At 44.9% G+C, this 22,804-nt stretch overlaps 1 protein-coding gene across 1 annotated transcript in view; it reads right to left on the reverse strand.

Annotated features, from left to right (window-relative positions):
- Positions 1-22,313, reverse strand: part of RARS2 (arginyl-tRNA synthetase 2, mitochondrial) — a gene marked incomplete at its 5' end in the record, with an annotated part of 23,512 nt that extends 1,199 nt beyond the window's left edge. Inside the window, 12 exons of the mRNA XM_010146652.1 lie at positions 478-541; positions 1,744-1,818; positions 3,807-3,902; positions 4,450-4,559; positions 4,651-4,718; positions 9,164-9,288; positions 10,562-10,638; positions 15,119-15,179; positions 16,766-16,861; positions 17,458-17,564; positions 19,445-19,600; positions 22,237-22,313. Coding sequence (XP_010144954.1) covers positions 478-541; positions 1,744-1,818; positions 3,807-3,902; positions 4,450-4,559; positions 4,651-4,718; positions 9,164-9,288; positions 10,562-10,638; positions 15,119-15,179; positions 16,766-16,861; positions 17,458-17,564; positions 19,445-19,600; positions 22,237-22,313 — 1,112 coding nt within the window. The remainder of the gene's footprint in view (positions 1-477; positions 542-1,743; positions 1,819-3,806; positions 3,903-4,449; positions 4,560-4,650; positions 4,719-9,163; positions 9,289-10,561; positions 10,639-15,118; positions 15,180-16,765; positions 16,862-17,457; positions 17,565-19,444; positions 19,601-22,236) is intronic.
- Positions 22,314-22,804: the final 491 nt, after the last annotated feature.

Consider the following 22,804-nt stretch of genomic DNA (forward strand, 5'->3'; position numbering starts at 1 on the left):
GGCTGCACATCACCAGTTGTCAGCCTCGGTGCTTTGGCTAGAAAGGCAGCCTAGACAGCTCGGGGTATGTAGGTGGGAAGAGGGAGGAGAGAGATTCGGTCATCTCCTTGCTCTCTGCCTTCCCACAGAACCGCTAAAGGAAAGCAGCAGGAACAAACCGAGTTAAATGCTCAAAACTTTACTTCTGAGAAGTAACGGTGATGAGAAGGAAAGGGCTTTGGGTTTGGAGCAGTTGTCCTTATGGAGCGTTCTGTTTTGGGAAGATGAGGCAGAGCAGCCCTTTCCCGAGGGCAGAGCTGTGAACAGCAACCCCTGACTCCCCCTGAAGCCCTGGACAGCCTGCCTGCAGGTGCACAGTCACCCAAGCATCTACACAGCTGGCTTGGCTACACAGCTGGCTTGGCAGAGCCCTCGCGGATCACTCCTCCCGGACACCCTGCGCAGGCTCCAGCCACATACCAACACTGCCCCACCTACCTGGGCTAGTTCAGGGCCACTGCCTTTCACAGGAAGGGTTTTGTGTGCCACGGCTGCAAGGTGGCTGGAATGGAGAACACAGAATCACAGAATCATAGAATGGCTTGGGTTAGAAGGGACCTTAAAAATCATCTTTAAAGTCCCTTTGAAACCATCTTTGAAATCATCTTCGAAACCTCCCCACTTCCAATTGAAACCCGTTACCCCTTGTCCTGTCACTACAGGCTCTTGTAAAAAGTCCCCCCCAGCTTCCTTGTAGCCCCTTCAGGTACTGGAAGGTGCTATAAGGTCTCCCCGGAGCCTTCTCTTCTCCAGGCTGAACAAGCCCAACTCTCTCAGCCTGTCCCCATAGCAGAGCTGCTCCAGCCCTCTGAGCATCTTCGTGGCCTCCTCTGGACTTGCTCCAACCAGCAAGTCCCTGGACAAGAGCAGAGCTAGGGCCTACAGAAAGCAGCAGAACCAGAAGAGCTGCAGGGGCAGCATGACACAGACTGTCATTTCTGACACCCTCTTTCACCTGGCTGGGGGAGGCCATGGTTTTCTCTAGCCTGCCTGTTGTCAGGGCATGCCATCAACAACTTAATGCTTGTTAAAAAAAACCCCACCCAAACCGATTTCTCCACTGCTTCCCTAAAACAACCTCAAAACTGGTCCGGAAAGATCCTGGAGAGCCTGCCCTGTCATTTGATTCCTTATACAGTTTTCCTTAACTTTTTAAAGCATGCCCCATACGCAGGCTCTACAGCTCCCTCAGCAGTCTGCTCTGGTGTTTCACGGATGTAAGAGAAATGAGGGAGTATGGGAGTATCCCCACACAGTATGGCTTACAGCAATAACATGCTTTGGCCATCTCAGCACGTAGGCCGAGATCAGTGCTTGAAGAGCTTGGGGTTGGACACAGTTTCCTAGCTGAAATGTTGAGATTTGAGAGCATATTATCAGCTCACATCTGCTCTTGAAGATACGATCAGACCAGCATGATTTGGGGTTCAGGCACTGCATTGCAACCAAGTGATCCTTTTTTCTTGAAAGCACTTAATTTCTGAGGAGGCTCCTGGCTCCTTTGTTCCTGGTCCCAACCTTGCTCTCTATTACATTACGTGCTAATCCTACTTTATTTACACCTTCCCTGCTCCATAGAGACTGTCCCACAAATTTACATCTCCCCAGTATTTTTACCCTTCAAAGCAGTGCAGATGCTGCAGAGCCCGCTCAGGAAGACCGCTCTGGTAAGGAGCACGACGCCGGCATCACCCACCCCCTTACCTGAGGGTGAGGAGGTAGCTGACAATGTGCTTGGGTTGCAGATCCTGCGAAGATTGGTACAGCACCTCATCGTACCTGTGAAGGAAGGAAAGGGACTGGTTGGTGTTGAAGTGGCAGGAGGGTGTACTCCGACACAAGGCTCATCAGACTTGCTTAAGCCAGAACGCACCCACAACCGCAGAATTAACCAAAATCATCTTCTGAACCAGACCTAAAGCCGTGTAATTAGCAGAGAATTGATTATTTCTTCCCCGTTCACTCATTGTTACAGGAGACGATTGCTTCCACTCCTCCTGGCGCGAACGCTGTTGATGGCAGAGCTCAGCGAGGCAGGCTACAGCAAAGAGAACACGAAAGCTGTATTTGCTCCTGGAACGTCACGCCTGGTTTTACATTTCGACACTAATTGTAAGCTCCTAGGAGCAAAAACCGTGGATTAAATAACCAAGGCAATCAAAAGAGTCCCCGAGAGGATGTTGCCTTTAGTAAATGCATTTAGAATTTGAAGTAGCTACAGGAAATCTTGTAACAGTAAAAAAGACAAAACCAAAGTGGGTTTGCATAATCCTGGAATAAAATCCACTTGTGTAAGGCAGTATTAAACTGGATAAAGCAGGCAGATTCACGAAGATCCATGCTTTTTCTTCATCTGTTCTGCTGCCCACCTGTGCACATCCTCTTCTTCACGGCCTGCAAGAAGTTACCAACACCTCTGGGGCCGAACAGATTACAAATGCTAAGTGGGAAGTGGACTTCCTGGTCTTTGCTCAGCTCCCAGGCCCATCCCTGCCAGCATGCCCAAGCTAAACTTCCCTGGGATCTTCCTCCTTCAAAGGCAACCTGCGGGAGAACCGGGAATTGAGCTCTGACAACGAAGGCTCAGCGGTCACATCCCAGCTACGGCACCGGGGAGTGCTCCTGTTCCCTGGGAGGGTATCTGCTTGGCCAGACCCAAAGGCCTTTGCAATAAGGAGACCTGAAGCTCTGTGTAAATAAGAGCCCTGTGGTGGAGCAACAGCGTCTGTTTGAAAACGGAGACGTCAGGGGCGCGCTGTCCCCTGCAAATCAACCCAGAATACATTAACCCTGTTAGTTTTCACGCTTAAGCTGGGCAGCTATACACTAATCTGATAAAAACGAAGCAGCGACCCATGATGTTTCTGTGAAATACGATTGCACTGGATAAATACGGTACTACGGGTCTCATTTAGAGTGCTGGCTGGTCTTGTTAGTCCTCAGGACAGCATGCAGCACGCGACAAACTGCAGGCAGGCCGCCCGAGGCAGTTATCGGTAGGACACTGGGACCTCCAGCTGCAGGCCGAAAGGAGCCACCTGGGACTCTGACGTGACTTTTGGAAGTCCGAACGTTCAACAGACGCCCTGTAGAAGGCCTTAGTGTGGCCAAAGGATTCAGCTCCGGCACTGTGCGAGGCGCAGCGCAGTATGCAGGATTTCCCTCTAGGAATTCTAAAAGCCTCAATTACTTCCAACTCCATCACAGGCTGCACAACATGAACAACTCCCCCGTCTCCGTATTTTAATGACACACCTATGAAATGAGGAAAACCGACACAGTTCAACTTGAAGACTGAATTAACGAAGGACACTACTGCTACAAGAGGTATTAGTTGCGCGCGTTCAGTAGCTCGGAAGGACGCTGAGCTACGGAATGTGGATGCAGGTACTCCATTTCACCTCACCAGGAGCACTTCCTCTCCCCTTTCCCACATGACAAAAACAGAACAGGAGGGACCAAGCAAATCTGCAGCTAATACCTATATAGAGCTTAGCATATTTTCGTGAAGACAAGAGATAATGAAGAGACTCATGGACACAGAGTATCTTCCAGATACTGCTTTTTCCCTCGTATGGCTTCTAAAGCCCACAGAGATTTCAAGTGAGGGCTACTGTGGCCATCAGTATGACCCAACAGACAGGCCACTGCCTGAGACAGCCTTTTGTCTCTTACGATCGCGCGGTCTGTGCCTGCTCAAGAGGCTGGCGACAAATCCAGAAGTTTATTTTAAGGGAAGTGGTGTTTGGAAAGAAAACTAGACAAACCTGAGAAGATGCTGAAGAACAGAGATGGCAGCTGGCTCTTGCAAGCACGCCACGTTGACGTCGGGTAGCTGCTCGTTCCCATGCATCTGTTCTAAACTGGAATGTAAGAATGAGAAATAAACGTTGGGTGAAAAACTCATGTTAGCGAAGCTGAACAAGCAAACCAGTAATTTGTGTTTACAAGAAAAAAGGGTAGGCTGCCTCTGCTCAAGCTGAATGGAACACTGAGACAAAGTGACTTCAAGCCAAGACAAAGAAATTAAAATCTGTGCTAGCCGTTCAGTATCAACAGGATTAGAGAAGTGCACGGACAACAGGCCCATAACCTGTTGCTAAAAGGGCTAGGGAGGTAGGCAACACCCTAGTAATGGTACCCTAGTACCATCAGGAACAATTTCCTCACCGAAAGGGCTGTCAGGCATTGGAACGGGCTGAAGTGGTTGAGTCACCATCCCCGGGGTTTTTTAAAAGATGTGGTGCTTAGGGACGTGGTTTAGTGGTGGACTCGGCAGTACTGGGTTAACGGTTGGACCCGGTTATCTTAATGGTCTTTTCCCAACCTAAAAAATTCTATGATTTGTATGATTCTCTGAGTTTAAAATACATGTCAAACCGTACTTCTGCACAGAAACGCTCCTTTTACCTGTGGAGTCTGGCATGGGTGTACTGCAAGAACACGCCTGTATCTCCTCGACTTTGAAGAGCTCGATCCCAGCTAAACTGGTAATCGGATGACAGAAGGCCCCGGAAGTCCTGGAACAACAAAGCCTAGATGTGGCTCTCCATCTCAAATTTTGACTTTTCACAGAAGATGCAAACACTTTAGGAGGCAGCTCAGACTGACCTGAATTATTAGTGCCGCAAGACCAACTTTCTCTGCTGTTTCCAGAGGGTCTTCTAGCTCTTTGGTTGCTGAAAAGAAACAGAGAAAAAGAAAACCGAAGTCTGTAGTAGTGTAGTGACTCCCTTGCTCCAACTTGGAGCTGCCAATAAAACTGTGTCTTTTAAAACTGTGAACTGGCAATATGGAAACTGCCAGGATGCATACAGCAAGACTTCCAGGATATAAATCGTTCTTAAAAGTTGAGATACAGCTGTTTCGGATGTGTTTTTTCCTACTTCTCCTAGTATGTGTCATGCAGATTTTAAGGTCAGAAGGGTTTGTTACAACAGCGTAAACAGACTACACTGATTTCTTCTTCACAAGTCAGACAGCCTATCTCTAAGATGAGGAATAGAATGACATGGCAGTTCAGATTTTGCTTAAAAATTCCAAGTGATAGGAAGGCATAAATAGTCAAAGAAAGATCGTTCCAATGGCTAATGGAGTGTTTGGATGCACAATTAGGGAGTGTTCATACCATCCACTGTAGATATCTGAACTGCCTGTACTCAGAGAACCTCAACTGAGAGAATCACTGAACGGTTTGGGTTGGAAGGGACCTTAAAGACCATCTAGTTCCACCCCCCCTTCCATGGGCAGGGACACCTTCCACTAGACCAGGTTGCTCAAAGCCTCATCCAGCCTGGCCTTGAAGACAGCCAGGGATGTCGACAGATTCTCTGGACAATCCAAGTATCTCACCATAAAAAATTTCCTCTTTCCAGTCTAACCCTACTCTCAGTTTAAAACTGTTGTCCCTTGCCCTGTCAATACAGACCCTGGTAGAGAAAACCTCCTTCTCCATCTTCTCTTAAGCTCCCTTTTTATAATGAAAGGCCGCAATAACCACACCTTCCCGGAGCCTTCTCTTCTCCAGGCTGAACAAGCCCAACTCTCTCAGCCTGTCCCCATAGCAGAGGTGCTCCAGCCCTCTGAGCATCTTCGTGGCCTCCTCTGGACTTGTTCCAACTGGCCTATATCCTTCTAATGTTGGAGGCCACGGAGCTAGACGCAAGACTCCAGGTGGGGTCTCACAAGAGCAGAGGAGAGGGGCAGAATCCCCTCCCTCGACCTGCTGGCCACACTTCTCTGGATACAGCCCAGGATACGGTTGGCTTTCTGGGCTGCCAGCGCACACTGCCGGCTCATGGCCAGCTTTTCATCCACCAGTACCCCCAAGACCTTCTCCTCAGGGCTGCTCTCAGTCCCTTCATCCCCCTGTCTGTACTGATACTGGCAATTGCCTTCATGCAGGTGCAGGACCCTGCACTTGGCCTTGTTGAACCTCATGTGGTTGGCCCAGACCTGTTCCTTAAGCCTGTCCAGGTGCCTCTGGATGGCATCCCTTCCCTCAAGCAAATCCACCACACCACTCAGCCTGGTGTCATCTGCAGACTTGCTGAGGGTGCACTCCATCCTACTATGTCAATGATGAAGATCTTAAACAGTACTGGTCCCAATACAGACCCCTGAGAAACACCACTTGTGACTGGTTTCCACCTTGGACACTGAGCCACTGACATGTACTTTGGACGTGGCCATCCAGCCAATTCCTTGCCCAGTCTGACAGTCCATCCATTAAATCCGTTATCTCTCCCATTTAGTAAGAATGTTGTGAGGGCCCATACCAAAGGCCTTACAGAAGTCCAGGCAGATGACACCCATAGCTCTTCCCTTGTCCACGGATGCAGTCGCTCCATCACAGAAGGCCACCGGATTAGTCAAGCATGATTTGCCCTTCTCCCTGGGTAGAGATGACGAGAACCTCTCCAAAGCTCCTCTAAGTAAACAGGCTAAACTTAAGTCTATCATTACAAAACCTAATTAATCTGGAAGAGTCTAATAGAGAATGTCCTCACGACAGCAGCAGAGACACGTCTGCAAAGCGATTTCCAGCTTTTTCACAATTCCAGTGATACTCTTCAGCAGATAAGCAGCGTGCTGTTGCGTACAGAAATTCACCAAAGGGCCTGTTCATTCCCTGTCTCGGGAAGTTCACAGGGCCAAGCTGGTGCTCCCGTCAGCAGAAGTACAGTAAACGTGCCTACCGAACAGCACTTCAGCTGCTGGATCTTCTGGGAAGCCCATTACTTGTGTTTGGACCCACTTCCTTGCCTAGTGAAAGGTGATGCTTTTGACGTGATTCTATGATTCCATTCTGTGATTCCATGACACGCGTAAGGCTTTCTATTTTAACTCCGATCACAGTGCGACCAGGGCCTCCTCTTCCCGTCTTCTCTGCTGGAGAGAAAGGAGGATTCTTATTGTGGTCTTTTACAAGGCAAATCTGTTCCACTTTAGCAAGGGCCAAGTGCATTGTTTTTATTGTGGAATATGTAATCTATATAAAATTGCAGCGTTCACCTTATGATTCCCTGTCCCAGCTGATTTCCCACTAGCAGCAGGATATGGAGAGATGACCTGTTCTCTTAAGGCACCACTTCAGCTCAGTTTCACAGTACAGTTTTAGTACACTTTGATTTCCATCTTTTTGCTTTGCTATTTCTTTGTGCCAGGTCAGCAAAGCCGACTGAGACAACTTGGAGTAGTTCATACTACTCACACCTTTGCTGTTGACAAAATCCAGACGGACTAAGCGTGAACAGTGTGGGGATAGTTCATAGCCCTGAGAAGTCTCGGCCTGGCTATTCCTTCAGAAAGACAAATACGTTAACATTACATTTCATAACTGAGATTTGTTTCCAAACAGAACAACTGTCTCAGAATTCAGGCTTTTGTTTAGATGCTCGATGAGACACAGACAAAGCTATCTAAGAGGCAGTAAAGCAGGAAGGGAAACGGGCGTTATTCAGAGGAGTTACATGGACAGCAGGATCCATTTAGATGAGTAGAAAGAAAAAAGGATGCCAATAATGGAAACTTGAGTAGCAGAACTGCGTACAGGGGGCCTACAAGGAAGCTGGGGGGGGACTTTTTACAAGGGCCTGTAGTGACAGGACAAGGGGTAAAGGGGTTAAATTGAAAGCAGGGAGGTTTAGATTGGATATCAGGACGAAGTTCTTCCCGGAGAGGGTGGTGAGGCACCGGAACAGGTTGCCCAGAGAAGCTGTGGATGCCCCATCCCTGGAAGTGTTCAAGGCCAGGCTGGATGAGGCTTTGAGCAACCTGGTCTAGTGGAAGGTGTCCCTGCCCATGGCAGGGGGGTTGGAACTAGATGGTCTTTAAGGTCCCTTCCAACCCAAACCGTTCTGTGATTCTACGATTCTACAGCTCACAGCAAAGAGAGAGTTTATACAAAGGTATTCAACTAACCAGCCCCACAGAAGCATGAATTTTAACACTAGCACTGGCTATTGGATGCCCAGCTCCCGCAGCCTTCTCACCAAGTGAGGCGCTTTGATGCCACACACAAGTATGTACTATCTTGCACTGCATATCCAAACACTTTTCAAACACTGAACACATTGCTACGAGTCTGGGATCTACAATGCCTAATTTAAGAAAAGGGAAGCGAGGCAGGAATTCAAACCTAAGAGGGGAAATTTCTACAGGCACAGGTAGGATTTAGGATCTAATGGATAAGCTCTGGGGAAAGCTGCAGCGCCATCTGAACACGTTATTTCTTTTAGCTGCCTACTGCTTGTGGAACGGAACATGGGGCTGTGCCTCTGCCCTGTCAGTCCAGCAGAAAAATCAGCTTACTCTGCACCCAGCTATGACACTGGCCTTTCAGCTCTAAGCCCCACTCCTCTCCGCAGTACAACCGGTTTGAATCGAGGGTCACCCTTCTGTCATTCCACCTGTCCCCACTTCTCGTCCACTCTACCGGCAAAATTATCTGGATTGAACATGCCGAGGAGGCAGAGCAAGGAAGATGCCCACGCCTTGAGCTGGTCAGCTCAGTGATTCAGTGCAGAACGCGGGAGAGGGGGCAGCATTGCCCCGGGAACGGCTTGAATCCTTCCTGCGCCTAGAGGGAAAGGCTCCGGAACCACAGCCCCAGGTGCAGGCAAACATTCCCTTCGGCAGATTCTGCCGCAGAGCTGGGACCTCCCCGGGACTCCGGACACAGCCATGAGACTGGGAGGACGACGAGGCAGCAGGTGTGGACAAGCTACGGTCAACCCTGACAGAGAAAACCGCCAGCGCTGCAAATCCTTGGGATGAAATCTGACTGTTCCCCCAACTCCAGCCCCCAGCCCCGCCATCTACGAGTTTGTCCCTCCAGGAAAGAAAAAGGAACTGTGGTCCCCCAAAGGCAGGTACTTGTTCCCAGTGCAAAAGCAGGATGAAATAATTTCCCTGAATGTTAGAATTTGCTGCAATTTAGGGAAGTTCACAGAGTTGCAGAGGATTATTTTAACATTGTTTGTATTACGGGGGATACAAAAAGTGCGCAGATCTGGGCGTATCAGTACAATTAGCCTGGGGAAGGGAAAAGTGCAGGGTAGAAAAGATGACGCGGTTTTGATCAACACAGAACAGCAAAAGAATAAGACCTGAAGTAGCTAACTTTTTGTGGAAGCCATGTTTTGTAACATCCTTGAGCGAACTTCATTTAAAACGTCTTCCAGGAAAATTACTTCTCCTCTCCGAGTCTTCATCCCTTGAACCAGACCGAAAGACACATGCTGGCACCTGTGTTGAAAAGCAGCAGGCCCCCAAATTACATTTTAATTAAGAGAAATGTTTGCAGCGTTTGTTCAGCGCTGGATTCTTACCAGGAACCGGCAACAACAGCTGAATAAACAGCGCTCCGACGTGGGAAGCTTGGTGATACAATCAGGAACTCTCATTTCAGCGACCAAAGCGCCACGCTTGTTACATAACGGGAAAATTACGATTGGAATGATGATAACCTGGTCATTCGCGTGCTCTTGGGAACCTCTCTTGCTACCAGCTTTAGTACAGAGGACTCCACGCAATAAATTGAGGAGAGGCAGGATGTAGACAGATCAAATTACTGTGGCAACACAGATCTGTTAATAGCATTAGAAAGGGAGTCACAATGATTCCATTGTGGCCACATTAAACTAAAAGTGTAATTAATCACTGCTAATAATAAAACACTCATTGCTGCGGCTCACAATAATCCCAATCATTATTCTGGATCCATAACCTAAGGTTAATGCAACTTGAAGAACTGTGAAGGGAGGCAGACTAATATTCCTGAAGGCTAAAATCCTAAATTTAACCACAAAAGACATGCAGTCTGTCAGAGAGGAATATGATTTAGTCTGCAGATCCATTATTGACCTGTGCTCAGCCTGCTAACAGGATTGGCAATTACGGTGAGTAACAGCGGAGGTACATTTCCCTGCAATAGATGCTTCCAGCCTGAAACGTGATTCAAACTCGGATTCAGATCTCTGCTGGCATCTCATACTTGACGACGTGATCATTTAATATGCGCTCACACACAATCCCAGAAACTATTCCATAACGTCTCTGAAAGGCCATTTCCCTTTTTCACATCAGGCCGTTACGAAAGACCTGTTCGATGAGAGACAGGGCTGGTTTTCACCTCCCAAACATGGGGCGATGCCTCCATTCGCAAATAAAACAGACCAGCAGGGACGGCCGTACGGAGTGAAAAGGTTGGTTGCCGGGGACCCAAGGCCCATGCTGCAGATGGTTCGGGGGGTTTTGTTTTCTTATTTTTGTCCTCCTTACTGGACTAGCATTAGTCGGGTCCTACAGGCCAAATGACTGCCTGCCCTCTGGAGCTCATTCGTTGCACACCAGCAGCACATCCTGTGGCTTAGTGTCATTCAGAATGCCTACAGGATGTGTTACGGCATGGTGGTAGGTGGGCACAGTCAGATTCTCTTAGAAAGAGCACTAATTTCAACGCACATATTACCCATTCTTTAAAAAAAAAAGTATATCATGAAGATTCGTAAATACATACCTTTCTGCCCAGTCGTAACCCATGAGCTTCAGTATTTGGAACAAACGTTGGAAGTGATTACTTTGACTTTTATCTGTCTGAGGAATAGAATTGGTGCACATTAGAAAACACTCCGAGCTTGATAAGGCTGAGCTTTTAACACACCAACACACACCACCACAGATCCTGTGCCAGTAAGTCGCTGCGAGCAGAATTAAGACCTGCGAAGACAGGCAAGACTTGGAAAACATACCAGCTGGAATCTGCGGTAAGGGGATTTTGCACCTTGTCAGAAAATGTGATCTACCCTCTAAAAAATGCTTATTCCTAGGTCACGAAGGCAAAGCCATGACCTGAAAGGAAACTCTGATGTTCTTTAGTTTCACATGACCCGTCAGCTGCCCATCAGACAAAGCGCCTCCATTTTCAGTTCAGAGCCTTACTGCTCTCGTTATATTCCCATGCTTTACACCCCCAAACTTCAAGGTTCCCTTCGCATAGAAACAGAACACCTCTTTAAGCCCTCTTTGTCTCCAGAACCCAGCAGCTTCTGTTGTCTCCAGCACGATTTGTCGAGCTTTACAGCATAAATCAGGTTCATAATTACAAAAAAACCACCACCACCCGCAAATGATCACATTTTCACATTGATATTTCATATTAAAGATTTTGTGCTTTCTTCCAATTACTCTCTCCTATGACTCAAGGAAGTTTCTGATGGATGTTTCACATCTAACAATGATCTCTGTACGCATTCCTAGCTACAGCTGTTGCCACAAAGTTCATTTTCCTACCCAGTGGCTCTGACTACCTCAATCAAAGCCTCCTTTATCCCTCCTTAAAAAAACTACTGCAGTGATAACCAAACAACCACCATTTCCTTATTTGATTGGTGTTGCAAGGCACAGAGTGAAGGGTTTATCTGCATTTTTTATCAACCTTACCACTGCATCAAGCCTCAAGCACCTGCCTCCTCTTTCAGAGTTCCTCCTAACCTTCCCTGCTCCTTTGCATCACCTCTCTCTGGGCAGCTTCCCAGGCAAGGCCAATCGATGGGCAGTGGTGGTCAGCATTTCAAACAAATCCTCCTAAGCTCTTTCCCACCCACCTCACGTACAAGAGAGTACCTGTAGCAAAAGGTACCTGTAGCAAAGCCAGATCTCGGTCGCTAAAAGATCTCACAGTAAAATTTACAAAGTTTAGCTCAAGGCCAGCTCACTGCACTGGCCAGTGCTGCCTCGCTGTTTCCTCTGCTCCCCTCTAGGTCTGAATTTACCTCTATTCTCCTGTTTATAAGATAATATAAATTCCATGACGGAAACTGGTTTTGTTTAGTGTGTACAACAGCATGTCCCTCATCACCCAGACCATGATTATAACATTTCAAAGCCTCTTCGGAGGATGGCAGCCTTTTGTGAGCAGATATTGTGACAAATTGTGACAATACTCACCAACAAAAAGACTCCAATCCTTCTAAGTCTTAATTGCTTCTTAGTGTCTGTTCACAGGGCAGAATTTTCAGCTAGAACTAAACTAAGAGCCGACTTAAGTTTGTAATGACTTGTCTTGACCAATGCATATAGCTATAGCACACAGATGAATATTTAAAATCATGAACAGAAAATAATCTAATACATTATTTTTATAATCCTATATACTCCCATGGAAATACAGACAAAGAGAGGACAACACCTATTGGGCAGTACAAGCTGAATTCCAGGTTTCACCTGGCCACCTGAAAACTAAGCGTCAAATTCCCTGGGTTTGGTACGCAACGCGATACGTCACAAAGCACAACAATGAGTGTTTTTTATGCTGGAACAATTCACAGAATTAAAATTGCATGAAAAACAAAGTGGGTAAGAAGGATGGGAAAAAAAATAGTAGGGGTACCACATCACTACATCTCTGCCTAGAAGTAACACTCCAAACATGGGGGTGTGAGTAGGTAAGAAAAGATGAACCTGCACACAGCACCATTTCACAGAACTATTTCTTTTGGAAGCTTCATTGCATGTCAAAAACAATACAAATGCTCCCTCAAAAAATTCATGTTATGAAGAATGGCAGGGTTTTTCTTTACAGGCCCCAGTATTATACGTGTCCTAGTGTTATCTAAGTTGTTGGCTTTAAGGGAGAAGTTCGCAGTCTGACAGTATGGACTGCATTTAGTTCTTCATCTATAAAAGAGTTTTCATCTCTTTTTTTGAGTGCAACATTCAAGTAAATCTCAGTACCTCTTTAACAGGTGTCATGCATTTTATAACGCTTTTGGTAGTTTGCTCATATGACAGCAATCTTGTGAAGTAAGTACGATTTTTTAAAATGCAAATCGGTGAAGGCACTGATTTACAGCATTACAACTAACAAACCAATGTAACATTCTTTTAAACGAGTGGATCTGATGAAAATATGATGATCTTATGGAGTAAGACTCAAAAGCCTTTCAATAATTTTCTTGTAACAGGATCAGGATTCTGGAAATCATTTGCATTTAATAATTAAAGACTAATCATCAGTGTTCCTACTGAAACCCATGAAGCCCTCACCTCTGGTAACACGGAGTAAAGTCCTCACCCACTACACAGCACTGCCACAAAACAGCAGCAACGCTCAGCCACCTGGCAGTTCCCCTCATCGGGGATCTCAATCTCTCTCTCAAACTCTCCTCACAGTTCGTGGTATCAGCTTCTCATTTTATGACCCGCTTTCTCAGCCCTCAGAAAGTCAGAAACAATAGAAATACGAATCATGTTAGCAAAAAACTATGCAACCTTAGCAAGGCTGAGAGAGCCGGACTGGACAGGCTCACCTCCCATTTCCAACTTCAATGAGACATGAACGATCACATCAATTGCATCGCAGTCAGTTCTTCCTGCGTTTATTTTGGGATTAGGAGTAGATCACAGAGGCCAGGGCAAGGAAGTGAACAGATGCTGGAGTGCAGCTATGAGCAGCCAGTCAGCTCAAGGCTGTTGCACCCACACTTGTTCACCCCGTTACCTTCGCATGCAGCCCGCATCCTAAATTGTGCAAAGTACCCACCCAACCATTTCCTAATTGTTCCTTCTCTCTGGGTCCCTACTACCTCTTGGCATAACAAATGCAAATAATTACCTACCCACCTGAATTAGGCAGGAAGCTTCCTTAACTCCCAACGCATTGCACTTTCACAGCCACACTGCTCTTCGACACCAGTGAATCTACTATGGTTCGGCCAGCAGAGCCAAAAAACCTCCCACCAAAACCACACAACCTCCCCCCCCAAAAAAACCACAACCAAAACGTCCCTGTTCTACAACCACATGTGGGAACGGCAAGCTCCTGGAAACTTCCTGAAGACTGAAAATAAAAGGAGGAATGTGCCTTAACTAAAAGTTGCACTTTAAACTATCAGGGTATTTAATTTTACCATTATTGATCTCTCCTCCTCCCCTGAATCATGGTATTTGTAACTTTATATTGGCTTTTGAAAGAGCTGTACCAGAAAAGATTTACGGGCATTACCAAACACAGAGAACATGCCAGAAACCTGCAGATTTTTTCCACAGGTTACTAATTGACTTCACATAATAGAGCATGGTTTCCAAAATGTTTTTTTTTTCTAAATCTGGGAAAAAGAAAATTTAAAAGCATCATGTGATACTTGATCCTAAATCAATACTTGATCCATGATACTAAAGCAAAAAACAGTTTCATGCAAGTGAGAAGATAATCACAGAATGGTTTGGGTTGGAAGGGACCTTAAAGCCCATCTAGTTCCACCCCCCCTGCCATGGGCAGGGACACCTTCCACTAGACCAGGTTGCTCAAAGCCTCATCCAGCCTGGCCTTGAACACTTCCAGGGATGGGCCATCCACACCTTCTCTGGGCAACCTGTTCCAGTGCCTCACCACCCTCTCTGGGAAGAACTTCTTCCTGATATCTAATCTAAACCTCCCCACTTTCAATTTAAACCCGTTACCCCTTGTCCTGTCACAATACTGCTATTTATTACTGATACTGTAGGAATTCTTAAAAAGCAAAATAATCAATCCACGAAATATAAAGAGACTCCCTGTCTAAAACTGCTTAGTCCAGACTGATGAAGCGGTACTTTATGTGCAATTGCTACGTAATGAAACCAAGGCACTGTTCAAAGCCATAAAAATTTACATTTCAGATAAAATGCCAGGACTTGAGAGCAGACTAAGATTCATGTTAGAACATTAATTTCTAAATTAACATTTTACAATCCCTTATAACACTAACAGCTTCTTCTGACTTGTTTAAATATTAATGACAACATTTATGTAGAAAATACAGTGTCAGTTGGGTAGAAGTTCCTCTAAAACGAATCACAATGAATTTTTAAAACAGAGAGTAACTTCAGAGCTGACTTTTCAACCATTCTGTGGGTCGTGAACTGAAAACAGAACCAAGAAACTGCCACATTGAGGCACAGCTGCTGGGCAGGGAGGGCATCTATTTTGCTGCCAAAATACAATGTGCCAAAGTCATACTGGGAGCAAGAGGCCCCCCTGGATTATTGGCGAGAGTCAGGCTCATTAGTGTTCGGTGAATCTAGAATTACTTACCACATAAATCATAGTGTCCCAGCTATGCTTATTCATTCGGTCTATAGCAGCAGCAAGGTCTCTGAAAGAGATAATGAGAAACTATTTGGACTTTCACTCACACATACCTCATTATTTGCCTCTTGGGCAAACAATTTACTCTTATGGAGGGAAGAGGACTTCCGGATTAGAGGGATCCAAGTATGCCTTACAGAAAAAAGAGCATATGTATACTTTGTTCACAACATGTGTTTGAAATGCCTTTATAAAACACCAGCTATGAAAATTACTGAGGAAACGTTCTTATGCACAGAGTAAGTCCTGTCTCTGCCTACTGGGAGGATCAATCAACTGGGAGACTTGAGAGAAACAACCCTCTCCTGGAAAACTAACCCAGCGCTCAGTGTTAGATTATATGATAAAAAGCTCATCTTCCCACACACAAAGTAGTGCAGAGAAACTACTTGCTCCAGGGCTTCCCAGGGCTGTCACAGGAGACATCAGCCCCACGTCCCGGCCTGAAACACACCTCGGGGGTCAACAGGAGCTGCTCTTCAGAGTACCTTCTGATTGAGGGAGGTTACTGCCTAAGTGACATGGGACACACGGGGTGCAGGGGAAAAGCATTTTGCCATTACACACGACTTATTATGGAATGCTTAGTGGAGGAACCAAAGATGGGAGAAGAACACAAAAGGAACGGGTGGCTTGTAAACCAATTGATGGTTAGTATACTTGTCTGGTTGTGTCCTGCCCCTCACCAGCAGAGTCTGTCCTGTCCTCTCATTAAAGAACAGGCAGGGACACCTTCCACTAGACCAGGTTGCTCAAAGCCTCATCCAGCCTGGCCTTGAACACTTCCAGGGATGGGGCATCTACAGCTTCTCTGGGCAACCTGTTCCAGTGCCTCACCACCCTCTCTGTGAAGAATTTCTTCCTGATAAGAAGGATAAGGAAGGTCCATGTGTGTCTTCAAAGATGAGGCACCCAGAGGCACTGTACTGCTGGTATCAGGGAGTCCAGGCCAACTGCTGCAAGACCATGGGGCCTGGGGGTTGACTGTGTCCATGTGTCTCTATGTAGAAGGCAAGAGGGGAGACTGAGGGTGCAGGGACAGCTGCTGGATGGATCACTGTGTCCGTACCAGCACCTGGAGTGTGGCTATGGGCCTTGCAGTCTCGCGTGGCCAGGTGCCAGCAACTGGGGAGAGCTGGGGATGTAGGGGCCAGCCAGTGGCAGACTGAGTGTTGAAGCTCGGCTAGTGGAGGGATCCAAGTTGTGCATACATACTCTGCACATATAATACATATGTGTATTAAATTCTTTCCGGAGAGGGTGGTGAGGCACTGGAACAGGTTGCCCAGAGAAGCTGTAGATGCCCCATCCCTGGAAGTGTTCAAGGCCAGGCTGGATGAGGCTTTGAGCAACCTGGTCTAGTGGAAGGTGTCCCTGCCCATGGCAGGGGGGTTGGAACTAGATGGTCTTTAAGGTCCCTTCCAACCCAAACCATTCTGTGATTCTATGATTTCTAGTTTCAGTTACGATTACTCATGCATCAAGGTGTTCCATCCCAGAAACAACAAGCTTCAAAATCTGTACTATTGGTTACCCATGTACAAAAGTTGACTGGCAAAATAAACAAAAATAAACACAGATGGGCTTGCTTGCCTTGTTATATAAAGAGATGTCCCATCGCTACGCATGACAGTGGAAAACGATGAGAGGTCTCTCTTTTCTGAAAGATCCACAATTCCTGTCCCTTCCCTGTAAGTTGAAAGAGAACACTGCAGTAACTGCAAGTCAGATGTAATATACAGGTGAGTTCAGGTACGACAGAGGACAGAACCAAAACATGGGCCTCTTGCCAAGGAACCCCACTCACTCTGGACAATCTCTTTCTTTTGTCTGAATCACTGTCTCCTTTTAAGTCTTTCCAAAGACTGTTCCTCTATGTTTGCTGTCACTGCTGCTGATGCCAGAGAGCTGCCTGCCCACGTGTTACACGATTACAACTTCCGCCCCAGTTCAGACAGGCAGCACATCAAAGCAAGGATCTCATCTAACTCTGCTCGTTAAATAGCAGTGAAGCTACCAAACCAATTAACAGCCTCAAAGGCCATTAGGAGTTCAACAGTGTCATTGTGCATAACTTGTCGCAGCCAGGCTTCTGTGCTAGCCACGAGAAAAGGCAAACTTAATTTTTTAGCACAAAACCTGTTGGTCTTCTACTAGAACAGCAACCAAAACCATCTACGGAAAACTCTTCCCCTTAGGTTACGTACACACCTCTCTCATCATATCTCATCTGAAATGCAACCGTTAGGCAAACTACACCAACAGAGTGAGTAATGAGTTCATACGTTGTTTTCTGCAGGAGCCCTTTATCCTCCAACATCTTGAGAACTTCCTGAGACTTCTCTTGGTAAAACGATTCTCCGGAGTATTCATCAAAGTGCACTCCTAGGCGCTGAAAAGTTTCAAGAATGTGAAAGAAGGGAAACATTGTTAGATCGAGGCTAATAATTTCTTCAAATTAAGTCAGATGATAGGTCTGTGTCACAGGTCAGTGCAATTTTGGGGTTTTTTTTTGAGAAAATGTCACTTTGTTGTTAAAAGGAAAGGATGTTTGGACTTTGATTTAATTTATTTCTGCATTAGAATTAATCTCCCTGAGTTCAATACAGCATTGGACATAATGTTCACGACAAGTAAATTGGGAGTAAATTGGATAGAGCAATTAGTACAAAAATTCTGAGGTAGGGCTGTGCTGGAGCCAAACCAGTGGACTGCAGAGAAGTTACTTGGCCATGAAACCAATCCTATTTTAAAAGCACCCCATAAGAAATTTAAAAAGCAGGAGCTGCTCACACACACTGCTGAGCACACAGAAATCACCATTACTAGGAAGGCTGAGGGTACACCTGGGAGAGATAGGATGACTTTAACTGTCAAAACCATGCGAAATGCAATAGTACGAAAGACAAGGTTTTTAACTGAGGGCAACAAAGCTGTCAGCTGCATGCTTACTGGTTTGACAAGGAATTGGGAGAGAAAGGTCTAGCTGTACCAGTCATCAAGTGATCAACAACGAGTGACCATCGTGATGCAGCTGCACAGGCAGCCCAATCCCCACTAACTTACAGGCCAGCTTTCCACTAGAAGTACCAAGGCTGTGACTCACTCAGGAGATCGTAAGTTAGAGTACGTGGCACGACTCCAGTGATACGTTTCAGGGAAGAACTTAAAGCACAGCCAGGTTATCTGAATTCCTGAGGAAGGTGCAGGCCACTTAAATTTGCAATCAAGGATTAAAGAAGACATGACCAATTTCTACAGATACATGAAGGGGAAGGAGACAGAAAAGTGCAATTTGAAGTAAAGAGTAACACTAGAAGGAAGTGGTATAGAACAAGTCACAAATTCCTTGGAGCTGCGAGTTAGAAAAAAATGTCTAAGCCCATCAAAACTGGACACCCATTGCAGAATTTCTTTTCAAGAATATGGGAAAGAAAAACACTAGCTGGTGTTCAGATGGGCTCAGTTGGATCTTGGGTAAGATTACACAGTATTAATACCAAGAGACCGGATTCAGTGACAGAAGGTTTATCTCCCAGATTTGTAAGATTCATTTTGCGGTCGTTGGCACAAACATCCCCCATGAAACAGTGGGCACGGGCTCCATTCCTGAGATTACAGCGTGCAACAGATGGCTGTATATTAGCTCAACTCAACCCGCAGGTAACTTATGCACTGATTGCTGTCGTAAACTCCTGCTGCTGTAATTACTTACACTCAGTTTAATAGGCAATGTACACAGCTTTGCATTAGATCAGAAATGTGAAAACAGTTATCTCCTAATAAAATTTATTACATGGAAACTGTTAAATTTAGCGGGTTGTTGCTGACTTCAAAGATAAAGCAAAACTGAACAGTATTTATCTAACATCGATTTGCTTTGTTGCTCAGCACCATACTCCCAGCTTCAGGGCTTCTGAGAAGGGGGAATTAGTCTAAGGGCCAATTACCTGGACTCCATTAAACAAAATGTACCCAGGTTGTCAGCAACTAAAGTGGCGGTCTGCTTAGATGTTAAATCAACTACCATGCTTTTTCCAAACAGAATGGAGCAGAACCTGTCATAATGAGAAACACCTTCCCCACTACACTGTACAGTTTACTGGAAAGGCAAGGAATTGACGTTACAGCAATCTCTGTTCCCAAGTCAGTTCACTGTTTGGCAGTCTCTTGGATGAAAAGGTGCTGTGCACTGTCAAGGAACTGATGGAGCAAGAGATAAAGAGAGACCATTTTACCAACAACACAGAAAAAGCAGTGGATGATTTGTACCTTATACATCCTGATGTATTCCTCAATACTGAAGTCTCTAAATTGTTTCCAAAGTGACAACGTCTGCTCATCATGTTTCTCCAGTTTTCTAAAGAAATCTTTAGCCAGCTTCTTTGTGTCTTCATCTTCGGCGGCTTTGTTAATCTCCACATACACCTAAAATATAACGTCACTGAAAATGTTGAATAAGTATAACCCTCTCCTCCAATAAAAATTAGCAGAGCAAAATTCTATAGGAACAATATAAATACATTTAAAGATGAGATTTGTAACTTCAAAATTTTAAAGCCGTGTTAAAGGAACACATTTCCTATTTAAAGGATGAATGAGTAGTCCAAACTCCAATAGGAAAATGTGCAGCTTATCTTGAAACAAGACTAATGCCATAATTCCTTACTGCTGTCATTGTTGTCCTCTCCATAACCCTGAAACAAATGCAGCAGCAGAGTATGGAAGAACTGATTTATGCATGAAAGGGAAACCATCACAGACTTTTAAACCAGAGATTTTTCTTCAGAGGACCACAAAGATGATACTTATAACAACTGCACTACCTAAAAATGAGATGGCAGTTGAAGCAGCAAAATCCTAGATAGACTCAATGTTTTACAAGATAAAAAACCCCAGCTCAGATCCAAAAGTCACTTACTTATAGTAGTCTGCACCCATACTAACACGTGCTCTCTCTCTGGGGCTGAAGTCAAGCACATGACTTCAGAAGACAAGCATCTGACAAGCAGATGTCAGCATCTGACTAGACACATACATGTGCACTGTCAGTTTGCTAAAAGCATTGCAAACTCCTGTAGTAGCCAACTTTACCTATGTAGAACAAATCTGGCTCTTCTGCTTATGAACATATTCCTTTATCACTAAAGGCCAAATATTTGCCCAGACAATGATTCCTTGCCTTCCCCACATAGAATTTTGAAAATCCATGGAAGAGTTTTATAAAATTCAAGTACTACTTAAAAATAATTAAATTAACTAGTGGTTACACTATGTATTTAGACCCACATGGTTCAACGCTGTTTAACTTTTAAGTCTTTGTAAGAGAGTTTTGATCCCCAAATCATTGCAGTCTTGATAAAAAAGAAATAATTATAAAAACTTCACTCCTGCCATGTTCAGACGAGTTTGCCAACAATACTTCGCTCAAATGGGTTCTGCCTATTAAAAAAAAAAAAAGAAACAAAAAAAGCTTCCACAGCAAAACTCTTGAACGTTTCCCCTTTGTTTTATTTCCCAAGATTTTTAGAGATTTTAACAGGCAGTACTGTTGTGAAGCCTCAAAGATTAATGTTTACTGAGTTCTGCCACAAGAAAGAAATTTAATGTAGAGGGAAAATTCAACCCTTCCCAAGAACAATGCTCCCCTTCCCCCATCAGCAGCTTTACACATTCTAACACCTCACTCGCCCTCCCCAATCTTCGATGTTATAAAGTAAAAATAATGCAAAAGGTCTATTTGCATCTGACTTGACCAAAATGGAAGGTGCAAAGATGTTTGGAAAGGTACATTTGTCTTTACATTTCTTTATATAGAAACCATGCTATGGAAGTTTTCTTTTGAAGTGAACTATAGGAAAGATCAGTTTCATACAACAGCAGAAAAACCACCACTTTGAAACACATCTCAGTAGTTGATATAAACCAGGAATACAGCTGAACAAACAGGTAAAAAGTGGGAATATTTGAGAAACTAATTTGGTCTCAAACAACTTGTTTTAGAACCGTTAGCAGCTTGACTGAATACTGTTCTCTACACTTGAAGGTAATTTTTTAAGGTCATAAAGCCTACATGCTACTGCAATAGATTGCATTTAGTGCAAAATTCAACCATTCTAAATTTAAATCCTAAAAACGGACTGAAATTATAAATAAAAATTAAATGTTACGCAGGACGAAGAATATGACTACTTCTTGTCATCTCTTTAAATCAGCCATACAGCTCTAAAACACCTCCATGTTGAGAATCCACCAGTTTTATCGAGCAGGCCTGAGGGATGAGGGGAAAAAGAGAGCAAAATTTATCCACGTCAAAGAAGCTAGCAAACGGAGGACCTACTCCACCACGTAAACCATCTGTCTAATAAGTATCCAGTTGCAGAGCACCCAGGTATTCACACACAGTTTCTTCCTTTGCCAGGCAACGGATGTCCGTGTAGCAGTTACCCTGTGACATACTCTCTGAACACCAGCGTTAGCAATAGTTCCCAAATCCAGCACAGAGGGTGAAGCACAGCTCAGCTTTGAGTGAGAGAAGGCTTGACACTGCCACACAAGAACCCCGACAATGCCCCATTAACACCTGAAACCTTTCTTGTAAAGGATGAGGGCCTGAACATAACCATTCAGAAAATTTTGTCCACCCAGCCTTCCAGTCGTTGGATTTGTGTGGCTAAGTACACAAGTCACATTCTCTCACGTACCAACCAAAGATTGCTTACAAGAACCAAAAGATTGAGGAAAACCTTTTTTCTCATTGCACTGTGTGAAACAAGAAGTGACACTGGAACTGGTGAAGAGGAAGAAGGAAGTACTAACTCAGATGAGACCAGACATACTTGAATGGAGCAAACCAACAGCCAAGACCCTGTTTCTGCTGCCATGGCCTAGTGAAAACTGTCTCTGCTGACGTGGCCCAGGCTAGCACTGGTCCTTCAAGCAAGGTTGTTTACATCCAACACGAGTCTCATCGTGACCCTGCAGACATACCATTCCGTACCAAACTGCAGCGACATTAAATGGACAGTCCTCTGAAGTCCCTAGCTGGTCTTCTCTCAACTTACCTCAAAAAGGTGTTGTAAAGGACTGGATTTTAGCTTTTCTTTGTTGCCAAAGCGTTGGAAACCAACACCTAATAAGCCTTGAATAAAAATTAAATACAGAGTTAGACAATAGCCCAGAGTATATTGTTTTGTTAAGTTTCATAAGCAAGTCTAATCTTAATGCTGCATGTAAGAAAACAAATGCCGTACATTTTTAAACAACATAATGGTGTATGCTACAAAAACAATTCAAAAGCATAACCTATTATTTCACTGCATGGACCAAAAAAATCCAACCAAAAACTATAATAGCTAGAAAATAGTATGAAATACTGTGTTTATTTTTAAATTCCTCACAAATTGAATTTCTGTTTCTGGACTTTTAGGGAAAATTCTCTTTTACACAACAACCAGCTGCAAATGAGAAGCCACACCATGGAAACTGTCCAGCAACAGAACATGCTCAAAACTCCTTGTTTTGCTTCCTCCCTTAATAGTACTATCATTTCCAGGACAACAGAAACTGGGACCCAATATGGTATTCCACATAACCACTCATGCAATATTTTCAAGGGAACTTTTTGCTGCA

The sequence above is a fragment of the Eurypyga helias genome, unplaced genomic scaffold, assembly GCF_000690775.1.
Source record: "Eurypyga helias isolate BGI_N326 unplaced genomic scaffold, ASM69077v1 scaffold2992, whole genome shotgun sequence".
NCBI classification, from domain to species: domain Eukaryota; kingdom Metazoa; phylum Chordata; class Aves; order Eurypygiformes; family Eurypygidae; genus Eurypyga; species Eurypyga helias.